Genomic DNA, 13,724 nt, shown 5'->3' on the forward strand with positions numbered 1-13,724 from the left:
CACCTCCAAAAAACATGCACCTGGGGATAGGCCCCTCCCACCTCCAAAGACATGCACCTAGGCTCCTCCCACCTCCAAAAAACATGCACCTGGGGATAGGGCCCTCCCACCTCCAAAGACATGCACCTGGGGTTAGGCCCCTCCCACCTCCAAAGACATGCACCTAGGCTCCTCCCACCTCCAAAGACATGCACCTGGGGATAGGCTCCTCCCACCTCCAAAAAACATGCACCTGGGGATAGGCCCCTCCCACCTCCAAAGACATGCACCTGGGGTTAGGCCCCTCCCACCTCCAAAGACATGCACTTGGGGATAGGCCCCTCCCACCTCCAAAGACATGCACCTGGGGTTAGGCCCCTCCCACCTCCAAACACATGTACCTGGGGATAGGCCCCACCCACCTCCAAAGACGTGCACCTGGGGATAGGCCCCTCCCACCTCCAAAGACATGCACTTGGGGATAGGTTGATTGGCAACACTAAATGGTCCCTAGTGTGTGAATGTTGTCTATCCATCTGTGTTGGTCCTGTGGTGAGGTGGCGACTTGTCCAGGGTGTACTCCACCTTCCAGCAAAGTGTAGCTGGGATTGGCTCCAGAAGCCCCCCCGATTCCAAGAGGGACATAGTAGACTTAGAATAATAATGTTACGAATCTTAAACAAATCTGTCCTCTGTGGGGCTCATCCAGCTCGCTTTCATTAGTTGCCGAGCGCCACGGACTAAAGAGTCTAAATGGTCATAAGGTGGACTTCCCTGGTTGCTACCAGGCGGTGAGTGACCTACCGTATCTGCTGATGGAGGACCGTGATATGCTTGCTGAGGTGGGGATGTTGTAGGACGAGGTCTGCTTGGGCACCAGCGCCACCACGCAGCGATCGGACACCTGTCAGGACCAGACACCACGTCGTTAGTGAACGTCTCCAGTTGCGGGGAGGTGAATGATGTCATCGTCACTAATCAAGGAGGTGAATGATGTCATCGTCACCAATTAAGGAGGTGAATGATGTCATCGTGTGTGCAAGTGGAGAAGATGATACCATGCGGCACGTGCAATTTAACACACCCCGCCTTTTTTACCACGCCGTGGAGGAGAAACGCGTCCTCCCTAGGACATCACATGACACGCAGGATGAGCCCGCCCACCACATCCCTGAGGACGGTTATGTCCTGCCCCAAAAAAGGCTTCACTACACATCCTAAATGTAAATTCAGCCAGCGATTGTGCAAGTTGTCCCACTTCAAATGATGACAGAGGTCTGTCATTTTCATCACTTCAACTGGGAGAGACGGAATGTGAAAAACAAAAAAAATCCAGGAATTCACATTGTAGGAATTTCAAAGAATGTATTTGTAAATTATGGTGGAAAATAAGTATTCGGTCAACCATTCAAAGCTCTCACTGATGGAAGGAGGTTTTGGCTCAAAATCTCACGATACATGGCCCCATTTGTTCTTTCCATAACAAGGATCAATTGTCCTGTCCACTTAGCAGAAAAACAGCCCCAAAGCATGATGTTTCCACCCCCATGCTTCTTGGGATGCAACTCAGTATTCTTCTTCCTCCAAACACGACCAGTTGAGTTTATACACCATACCTACTGTGAAGCATGGGGGTGGAAACATCATGCTTTGGGGCTGTTTTTCTGCTAAGGGGACAGGACGATTGATCCGTGTTAAGGAAAGAACGAATGGGGCCATGTATCGTGAGATTTTGAGCCAAAACCTCCTTCCATCAGTGAGAGCTTTAAATGGTTGACCGAATACTTATTTTCCACCATAATTTACAAATAAATTCTTTAAAATTCCTACAATGTGAATTCCTGTCTCTCCCAGTTGAAGTGTACCTATGATGAAAATTACAGACCTCTGTCATCATTTAAATTTTTTTCTAAATTAAATTATATTTATATAGCGCTTTTCTCTAGTGACTCAAAGCACTTTACATAGTGACACCCAATATCTAAGTTACATTTAAGTGGGAGAACTTGCACAATCGGTGTCTGACTAAATACTTTTTTGCCCCACTGTATATATATATATATATATATATATATATATATATATATATATATATATATATATATATATATATATATATATATGTATACATTCCTGACTATTTTATACACCCCGCTACCTCCCCCCTCCTCGTGCGTCGATAAGGTGGGCGGGGTTGGGGGCGTGGGGGTGTAAAATATAATTCAGGATACAAAGGATTATGGGTATTTGTTGTGTTGCGTTTATGTTGTGTTACTATGAGGACGTTCTCCCGAAATGTGTTTGTCAATCTTGTATTGTGTGGCTTCACGGCGTGGCGCATGTTACTAAGAGTGTTAAAATTGTTTATATCACAACCATCAGTGTACTCTGTATCACCCAGTATGCCTTTCAATCTTGTACGTGTAATTGCGGAAGCTGCACACAACATGTTGCCGGACCAACAATTGGTTCGTAGATGTTGTTGAAGGTGTCAAAGGCAATGGCTTCACAGCACGCCATATTAATGGCATTAGGATGAAGGCTATTGGATAGTTGCGAGAACGTTAGCGGCTCCAATTGTCTTCATTACTCTGCGAAGAAGGTTTAAATAGCTCTGTGAGTGGTAAAGCGGCCGACCTCTGTGGTATTTCAGCGGGCGGGTACAGTCCTGATAAAATAAGTGATTCGGGTGGACGGCGGGTGGATGACGACTTTGGTGATGCGGATGCGAATGATATAAATGCCTATCCGCGCATCTCTAATATACAGTATATATATATATATATATATATATATATATATATATACATACACCGGCGTCTTCAGTAATGCGGACGTTGTACCGATCCGTTGTGGTGAAGAAGGAGCTGAGCCGGAAGGCAAAGCTCTCAATTTACCGGTCGATCTACGTTCCCATCCTCACCTATGGTCATGAGCTTTGGGTCATGACCGAAAGGATAAGATCACGGGTACAAGCGGCCCAAATGAGTTTGGGTCTCTCCCTTAGAGATAGGGTGAGAAGCTCTGCCATCCGGGAGGAACTCAAAGTAAAGTCGCTGCTCCTTCACATCGAGAGGAGCCAGATGAGGTGGTTCAGGATGCCACCCGAACGCCTCCCTAGGGAGGTGTTTAGGGCACGTCCAACCGGTAGGAGGCCACGGGGAAGACCAAGGACACGTTGGGAAGACTATGTCTCCCGGCTGGCCTGGGAACGCCTCGGGATCCCCCGGGAAGAGCTAGACGAAGTGGCTGGGGAAAGGGAAGTCTGGGTTTCCCTGCTTAGGCTGTTGCCCCCGCGACCCGACCTCGGATAAGTGGAAGAAGATGGATGGATGGATGGATGGATATATATATATATATATTAGGGGTGGGCAAATTAATGCGTTAATTACAAGTTAACTCATCAATCTATTAACGCCGACAATTATTTTATCGCACATTTGCGTATATTGTTTACATGCTTTTATTTTGTTAACGCCTTTTCTTAACAAGATGGCGTCGCCTGGCGTCGAGGGGCTCTTGGTAAAGATGCAACATTTGGCAAAAATACCGGACAATTCTGCAAATTTCATGGCTGGCTTACAGCGTGGTCACTCCGGGATCACTTACGACCGCCAGACAATTCTGGATGTGGATAGATCGGGCCGTTTTGGACTGAATGACGCGTGCTTGCTAGACCGGCTAGCTAGCATGGGAATACTTTGCCGGCTACATCCAGCGGCTTGTGAAGCAGCGGAGTATATGTGTTGTCTGTCTATTTATGAATAATGCAGACGAGGAGTGTTGGCTGAGTTCTTAACGTCTGCTTTCAGAGCGTGCATATCACAACATACAAGATGCCGTCATGGCGACACACAACCGCGCATGCTCGTCACTCCTGTTGCATGCTGGGTAGGGTAGTTCTTTTTTTCCCTGGCTCATAACATCACAATATAGTACCATGTATATGATGCCTTCAGTTTATCAAAGCACCAAGCAAACAATCGGAAAATTCCCATCATATCAATTCCTAGATATGGTCATAATTATTTTAAGTGCACTACGCAGAATAAACACAACATTATTAATATTGCTACTACGGATAATTTGATCAAAAATTCCCTAAAACAGCCCACTACCTATAATATAGTTTTTTTAAACATAAGATATTTGATTAAAAAAAATGTTTCTGCTGTTACCTCAGAAATTGCCTGTTCAGATGTTATGATTGTGGCTCAGAGATTTGTATGTAGATCATATTTATTTTCCATAACAAACAGGATCACTTAAATACCCTGGCAGTGGCAATAAGCTTAAATTTTTGTATTTACATTTTTTGAGTTGATTTTCATAAAATTTGCTATTTAACTGCTACTGTTTAACAAGGACTGATTTAAATTGTGTTTGCACAACAAATGTTTTGGCGCTTTTGTTCATGTGGGAGAATATTCCAATAAAAGGTGCACTACACACTACTTTTGAATTCATTATTAAGCTTTGCGTATACAATGCAGTTAATCGCGATTAACCGGAGAAATAGTGCGATTAACTTCGATTAAAAATTTTAATCGTTGCCCAGCCCTAATATATATATATATATATATATATATATATATATATATGTGTGAGTGTTCATATGTGTGTTTAAGGTCACATGTTGACTTGGGACGGGGGATTAGCGTCATGATCTGCAGTCCAGGTCCAGAAAGGTGGAGCTCCACTCCAAGGGGGACAGACTATAAGTCGGAGGATGAAGGCGGAGAAAAGACGTTTAATGGAAGGCGTTATCTCGGGCGGCCCCCACGGCGTCTTATCCAGGCGGCCCACTATCGCGGCCGCACTGGATTATCCCGGCAGGACTTCAATCATTTCCTCTTTATCACCAGGAGCCATCTCTGCCTCGCCGTGCAAGGAGACGGCAGAAGTGTAGCCGCGCCGCAGACGGGAGTTATTTCGGGCGGGAATAATGGAGGGAGGTCCGTGGTAATTAGAGGATTGGTGAGGCAACGTGGACGGATGTTTTTTTACCCCAACAGTTGAAATAGAAAATAACCACTAGATGGCACAAGTCATGCAGGAACAAACATGTTCTGTAAAGCAGGGCTGGCAAACGCAATTTAAACTGCCCTCAGAGGGCCACTTTAAATGATGTGGGACACCACTTTAAAAGAAAAGGCAGGCCACTTTAAATGAATTAGCGGACCATGCTAAATGGTGTGGGAGACCGCTTTAACTGAAATGGCGGGCCACATTGAATGATGCGGCGGACACCACACTGAATAATGTGGCAGACCACTTAAATAATGTGACGGGCCACTTTAAATGATTGTGGCAGGCCACTTCAAATGAAATGACGGACCATTTTTACTGGTGTGGAAGACCATGTTAAATGGAGTGGCGGACCATGTTAAATGATGGGACACCACACTGAATAACGTGGCAGACCACTTAAATAATGTGACGGGCCACTTTAAATGATAGTGGCAGGCCACTTCAAATGAAATGACGGACCATTTTTACTGGTGTGGAAGACCATGTTAAATGGAGTGATGGACCATGTTAAATGATGGGACACCACACTGAATAATGTGGCAGACCACTTAAATAATGTGACGGGCCAATTTAAATGATTGTGGCAGGTCACTTCAAATGAAATGACGGACCATTTTTACTGGTGTGGAAGACCATGTTAAATGGAGTGGCGGACCATGTTAAATGATGGGACACCACACTGAATAACGTGGCAGACCACTTAAATAATGTGACGGGCCACTTTAAATGATTGTGGCAGGCCACTTCAAATGAAATGACGGACCATTTTTACTGGTGTGGAAGACCATGTTAAATGGAGTGGCGGACCATGTTAAATGATGGGACACCACACTGAATAATGTGGCAGACCACTTAAATAATGTGACGGGCCACTTTAAATAATCGTGGCGGACTACTTTAAATGAAACGGCAGACCATGTTTAATGGTGTGGAAGACCACACTAAATGAAATGGTGGGCCATTTTAAATGGAGTGGAAGACCACATTGAATGAAGTGGCGGACCATATTAAATGGTGTGGAACACCACACTAAATAATGTGGCGGACCACTTAAATAATGTGACGGACCACATTAAATGAAATGGCGGACCATGTTCTATGGTGTGGAAGACCACATTAAATCAAGTGAAGGTCCATATTAAATAGTGTGGTAGACAACATTAAACGTTATGGAAGACCACATTAAATGATGTGGCGGACCACGCTAAACGATGTGGAAGACCACACTAAACAATGTGGTGGACCACATAAACGATGTGGCAGACCAAATTAAACGGTGTGGCGGACCACACTAAACGATGCAGCGAAGCACTTAAACTAAGTGATGGGTCAGATTAAATGCAATGGCTTATTAAAATAAATGGCGGACCACACTAAACAATGTAGAAGATCACCATAAACGTTGTGGAAGACCACACTAAACAATGTAGAAGATCACACTAAACGTTGTGGAAGACCACACTAAACAATGTAGAAGATCACACTAAACGTTGTGGAAGACCACACTAAACAATGTAGAAGATCACCATAAACGTTGTGGAAGACCACACTAAACAATGTAGAAGATCACCATAAACGTTGTGGAAGACCACACTAAACAATGTAGAAGATCACACTAAACGTTGTGGAAGACCACACTAAACAATGTGGCGGACCACGCTAAACGATGTGGAGGACCACGCTAAACGATGTGGCGGACCACACTAAACGATGTGGAGGACCACGCTAAACGATGTGGAGGACCACGCTAAACGTTGTGGAAGACCAAACTAAACGTTGTGGAAGACCAAACTAAACGTTGTGGAAGACTAAGCTAAACGTTGTGGAAGACCACACTAAACAATGTGGTGGACCACATAAACGATGTGGTGGACCACATAAACGATGTGGTGGACCACATAAACGATGTGGCAGACCAAATTAAACGGTGTGGCTGACCACACTAAACGATGCAGTGAACCACATTAAACTAAGTGATGGGTCAGATTAAATGCAATGGCTTATTAAAATAAATGGCGGGCCACACTAAACGATGTGACGGACCACACTAAACAATGTAGAAGATCACCATAAACGTTGTGGAAGACCACACTAAACGTTGTGGCGGACCACACTAAACGATGTGGCGGACCACACTAAACGATGTGGAGGACCACACTAAATGTTGTGGAAGACCAAACTAAACGTTGTGGAAGACCAAGCTAAACGTTGTGGAGGACCACTCTAAACGATGTGGTGGACCACATAAACGATGTGGCGGACCAAATTAAAAGGTGTGGCAGACCACACTTAACGATGTGGCGGACCACACTAAAAGTAGTGGAAGACCACACTAAACGTTGTGGAAGACCACACTAAATGGTGTGGCGGACCACACTAAACGATTAGGAGGACCAAACTAAACGTTGTGGAAGACCAAACTAAACGTTGTGGAGGACCAAACTAAACGATGTGGTGGACCACATAAACGATGTGGCTGACCAAATTAAACGGTGTGGCAGATCAAATTAAACGGTGTGGCGGACCACACTAAACGTTGTGGAGGACCACACTAAACGTTGTGGAAGACCACACTAAACGTTGTGGAAGACCACACTAAACGTTGTGGAAGACCACACTAAACGTTGTGGAAGACCAAGCTAAACGTTGTGGAAGACAACACTAAATGATGTGGTGGACCACATAAACTATGTGGCAGACCACACTAAACGGTGTGGCGGACCAAATTAAACGGTGTGGCGGACCAAACTAAACGATGCAGTGAACCACACTAAAACTAAGTGATGGGTCAGATTAAATGCAATGGCAGACCTTCCTAAAATAAATGGTGGGCCACATTAAAGGACGTGGCCCGCTGGCCATGAGTGTGGTGGTGTGAAGAAGAAGAGTGTGGTGTTAATATCTGCATGATGTACTGTGGGTGCAGAAGAAGAAGAAGGTTATGTAAACCAACAGCTGGGGGCTTCACAGGTTATGAATTTTAAGAGCTCACACTGTGCGGCAGGAGAGCAAAAACGCTCGACGCCCCCCCAACACGCCACTTCAACTATTTGATTTCCCGTTGCAAAGGCGACGCCAACACGCGGGAGGCGGAGCCACGCACACGGCGGGTGCGGGAGGGCAATAAGTAAGACAAACAAAAGACGGCCAGAGAGCAATAACGCTGCGAGGCTTCCTCCTGCATTAACGCTCAGCAGGGAGCCGAGCATGCGGGGGAGGAGGCACAGCCTTCGTTTCAAGATGCGCTAAAGTGCAAACAAAAGCTGAGTTTTCATATTTAGACATTTCTGTGCAGGCAATCACTTCCTGCAAACATTCCCAATGCTATGCTAGTATGCTTCATGAAAACTGCCGGAGGAGCGGCAGCCTGCATTATTGTCGCCATATTTCAGCATAAACACACAACAAATAACACCTTCACTCATCAGCAAGTAGACGTTATTCTGCCTACCATCTATCAGCAAATATAGTTTATTCAGCTGAGAGACATGTTTCAAGTGATCACATTCATTAAGATTTGTAAAGTGGGATCATTTATGAACATGTAGAACCAATGTTGTAATAGCAGCCAGCCCCATGTCATTATTGTGTTATTTACACCAATCATGTAAATAACACATTTGAAAATAATAAACATTTGAAGGAAAATAAGGGGAAATAGTTAAAATAGGAGAGGACAATGAGGAAAATAGTGTAAAGCAGAATCTAATGGGGAACATAGACAATTGGGGAAAAGAAGAGACAAGATAAAATAGGTCAAAATGATTAAAAAATAAGGGCAAATGGGAGAAAATAGAGTAAAATAGCAACATTAGGGGACTATGTGGTAAATCAATGGTCGCCAGGTGTATTTCTACCAATCATCAATCAATGGTCGCCAGGTGTATTTCTACCAATCATCGATCAATGGTCGCCAGGTGTATTTCTACCAATCATCAATCAATGGTCGCCAGGTGTATTTCTACCAATCATCAATCAATGGTCGCCGGGTGTATTTCTACCAATCATCGATCATTGGTCGCCAGGTGTATTTTTACCAATCATCAATCAATGGTCGCCAGGTGTATTTCTACCAATCATCGATCAATGGTCGCCAGGTGTATTTCTACCAATCAATGGTCGCCAGGTGTATTTCTACCAATCATCAATCAATGGTCGCCGGGTGTATTTCTACCAATCATCAATCAATGGTCGCCAGGTGTATTTCTACCAATCATCAATCAATGGTCGCCAGGTGTATTTCTACCAATCATCAATCAATGGTCGCCAGGTGTATTTCTACCAATCATCGATCAATGGTCGCCAGGTGTATTTCTACCAATCAATGGTCGCCAGGTGTATTTCTACCAATCATCAATCAATGGTCGCCGGGTATATTTCTACCAATCATCAATCAATGGTCGCCAGGTGTATTTCTACCAATCATCAATCAATAGTCGCCAGGTGTATTTGTACCAATCAATCAATGGTCGCCAGGTATATTTCTTCCATCCATCATCTTCCGCTTATCCGAGGTCGGGTCGCGGGGGCAGCAGCCTAAGCAGGGAAGCCCAGACTTCCCTATCTCCAGCCACTTCGTCTAGCTCTTCCCAGGGGATCCCGAGGCGTTCCCAGGCCAGCCGGGAGACATAGTCTTCCCAACGTGTCCTGGGTCTTCCCCGTGGCCTCCTACCAGCTGGACGTGCCCTAAACACATCCCTAGGGAGGCGTTCGGGTGGCATCCTGACCAGATGCCCGAACCACTTCATCTGGCTCCTCTCGATGTGAAGGAGCAGCGGCTTTACTTTGAGCTCCTCCCGGATGGCAGAGCTTCTCACCCTATCTCTAAGGGAGAGACCCGCCACACGCCGGAGGAAACTCATTTCGGGTGCTTGTACCCGTGATCTTATCCTTTCGGTCATGACCCAAAGCTCATGACCATAGGTGAGGATGGGAACGTAGATCGACCGGTAAATTGAGAGCTTTGCCTTCCGGCTCAGCTCCTTCTTCACCACAACGGATCGATACAACGTCCGCATTACTGAAGACGCCGCACCGATCCGCCTGTCGATCTCACCATCCACTCTTCCCCCACTCGTGAACAAGACTCCTAGGTACTTGAACTCCTCCACTTGGGGCAGGGGCTCCTCCCCAACCCGGAGATGGCACTCCACCCTTTTCCGGGCGAGAACCATGGACTCGGACTTGGAGGTGCTGATTTTCATTCCGGTCGCTTCACACTCGGCTGCGAACTGATCCAGTGAGAGCTGAAGATCCCGGCCAGATGAAGCCATCAGGACCACATCATCTGCAAAAAGCAGAGACCTAATCCCGTGGCCACCAAACCGGAACCCCTCAACGCCTTGACTGCGCCTAGAAATTCTGTCCATAAAAGTTATGAACAGAATCGGTGACAAAGGACAGCCTTGGCGGAGTCCAACCCTCACTGGAAACGTGTCCGACTTACTGCCGGCAATGCGGACCAAGGTCTGACACGGATCATACAGGGAGCGGACCGCCACAATAAGACAGTCCGATACCCCATACTCTCTGAGCACTCCCCACAGGACTGCCCGAGGGACACGGTCGAATGCCTTCTCCAAGTCCACAAAGCACATGTAGACTGGTTGGGCAAACTCCCATGCACCCTCAAGAACCCTGCCCAGAGTATAGAGCTGGTCCACAGTTCCACGACCAGGACGAAAACCAGACTGTTCCTCCTGAATCCGAGGTTCGACTATCCGGCGAAGCCTCCTCTCCAGTACACCTGAATAAACCTTACTGGGAAGGCTGAGGAGTGTGATCCCACGATAGTTGGAACACACCCTCCGGTCCCCCTTCTTAAAGAGAGGGACCACCACCCCGGTCTGCCAATCCAGAGGTACCGCCCCCGATGTCCACGCGATGCTGCAGAGTCTTGTCAACCAAGACAGCCCCACAGCATCCAGAGCCTTAAGGAACTCCGGGCGGATCTCATCCACCCCCGGGGCCTTGCCGCCGAGGAGCTTTTTAACTACCTCAGCGACCTCAGGCCCAGAAATAGGAGAGTCCACTACAGATTCCCCAGGCACCGCTTCCTCAAAGAAAGACGTGTTGGTGGGATTGAGGAGGTCTTCGAAGTATTCCCTCCACCGATCCACAACATCCGCAGTCGAAGTCAGCAGAACACTATCCGCACCATACACGGTGTTGATAGTGCACTGCTTCCCCTTCCTGAGGCGCCGTATGGTGGTCCAGAATCGCTTCGAAGCCGTCCGGAAGTCGTTTTCCATGGCTTCCCCGAACTCTTCCCATGTCCGAGTTTTTGCCTCCGCGACCGCTAAAGCTGCACACCGCTTGGCCCGTCGGTACCCGTCTTCCAATGATCAATCAATGGTCGCCGGGTATATTTCTACCAATCAATCAATGGTCGCCAGGTGTATTTTTACCAATCATCAATCACTGGGTGTGCTCACCTGGTAGTGCAGGAGCGTGTTGAGCCTCTTCCAGTCATTCTCGATCTTCGTGGTGATGTCTTCGTCCTGCAGCACCACGCGAGCCAAACGCCCTTGACGCCACTCTGACAAGACACCCGTGGTTTTAGAGCGATGCGACAGGTAGCGAGGGAAGCTAACAGGAAGGTGACGCCAACACCCCGGCGAACGTACCGAGGTCCATGTCCACGGCGCGGGGGCGCTGCGAGTAGGGCATGTTCTTGTAGACGGCGTCCAGGATCTTCTCCTTCACCTGCGTGATGGTGTCGCAGTTGAGCACTTTCACCGGAATCTCCGGGCTGTTTTCGTTGTCTGGGTTCACACAGTTCAGGATCTGGGATCAAAGAAGGAAAAATAATAGGAGTTGATTTTTTTCTGAATGACAACATATTTCCAACACATTTATTTACATAGTTTTTGGAGATTCAAAGTTTTTTTTTTTTTTTTTTTGCACAATGACTAGGGAAGGTTGTTTGCATTGGGTCATATAAGTATATGCTGCACACTGGGGACAAGTGGTAAAAATGGCTGGAAGGATGTTCCATTCGGAGCATAAGTACAGGTCATAGATCTGAATTACTCGTGTTGCCCACTTGATGGCGACTACATAAAGCAGCCTTTTAAAAGGAATGCAATCTTTTCCTCTTTTAAGTCATGATGTTTCGCGACGTTGGCGGTCCACAATTGACCCGTGGGCAGTAGTTTGGACACCCTGACCTCGTACGCCAAAGAATCAATTAAATATTAAAACAGTGTTACTGTTCAAACTGTTTCATGTTAAATATGAAATATACCGCTGCCTTGTTTTTAATGAATACTTGGGCATTCCACGCTACTGTATTTCAATGTAGTCATTATAGTGGTACTTAATGAATATTTAGGTCTACTACACTACTGTATTTAATGTTGTCATTATGGTGGTACTTAATGAATACTTAGGTCTACTACACTACTGTATTTAATGTTGTCATTATGGTGGTACCTAATGAATACTTAGGTCTACTACACTACTGTATTTAATGTTGTCATTATGGGGGTACTTAATGAATACTTAAGTCTACTACACTACTGTATTTAATGTTGTCATTATGGTGGTACTTAATGAATACTTAAGTCTACTACACTACTGTATTTAATGTTGTCATTATGGTGGTACTTAATGAATACTTAGGTCTACTACACTACTGTATTTAATGTTGTCATTATGGTGGTACTTAATGAATACTTAGGTCTACTACCCTACTGTATTTTAATGTTAATAAATACTTAGGCCTACTGCACTACTGTATTTTAATGTTGTCATTATGTTGGTACTTAATGAATACTTAGGTCTACTACACTGCTGTATTTTAATGTTAATGAATACTTAGGTCTAGTACACTACTGTGTTTAATGTTGTCATTATGGTGGTACTTAATGAATACTTAGGTCTACTACACGACTATTTTAATGTTAATAAATACTTGGGCCTACTGCACTACTGTATTTTAATGTTGTCATTATGTTGGTACTTAATGAATACTTACGTCTACTACACTGCTGTATTTTAATGTTGTCATTATGTTGGTACTTAATGAATACTTAGGTCTACTACACTGCTGTATTTTAATGTTAATGAATACTTAGGTCTACTACACTACTGTGTTTAATGTTGTCATTATGGTGGTACTTAATGAATACTTAGGTCTACTACACTACTGTATTGTAATGTTAATAAATACTTAAGCCTACAACACTACTGTATTTTAATGTTGTCATTATGTTGGTACTTAATGAATACTTAGGTCTACTACACTACACTTTAATGTTGTCATTACGGTGGTACTTAATGAATACTTAGGTCTACTACACTACAGTATTTAATGTTGTCATTATGTTGGTACTTAATAAATATTTTGGTCTACTACATTGCTGTTTTTTAATGTTAATGAATACTTAGGTCTACTACACTACTGTATTTAATGTTGTCATGATGGTGGTACTTAATGAATACTTCGGTCTACTACACTACTGTATTTAATGTTGTACTTAATGAATACTTAGGTCTACTACACTACTGTATTTTAATGTTGTCATTATGGTGGTACTTAATGAATACTTAGGTCTACTACACTAAGTTAATACTTAGGTCTACTACACTAAGTTAATGTTATCATTATGGTGGTACTTAATGAATACTTAGGTCTACTACGCTACTGTATTTAATGTCATTATGGTGGTAGTTAATGAATACTTAGGTCTACTACACTACTGTATTTAATG

The 13,724-nt window shown here is 44.8% G+C and overlaps 1 protein-coding gene across 1 annotated transcript in view; it reads right to left on the reverse strand.

Moving 5' to 3' along the window:
- The window catches only part of plxna2 (plexin A2), an 801,241-nt gene that overhangs the window by 29,689 nt on the left and 757,828 nt on the right, over window positions 1-13,724 (reverse strand). Inside the window, exons 25-27 of the mRNA XM_061902603.1 lie at window positions 11,637-11,796; window positions 11,445-11,548; window positions 784-883 (exon numbers count right to left, since the gene is read on the reverse strand). Of these exons, the coding sequence (XP_061758587.1) occupies window positions 784-883; window positions 11,445-11,548; window positions 11,637-11,796 (364 nt within the window). The remainder of the gene's footprint in view (window positions 1-783; window positions 884-11,444; window positions 11,549-11,636; window positions 11,797-13,724) is intronic.

Source organism: Nerophis ophidion, linkage group LG06 (genome assembly GCF_033978795.1).
Source record: "Nerophis ophidion isolate RoL-2023_Sa linkage group LG06, RoL_Noph_v1.0, whole genome shotgun sequence".
NCBI lineage: Eukaryota > Metazoa > Chordata > Actinopteri > Syngnathiformes > Syngnathidae > Nerophis > Nerophis ophidion.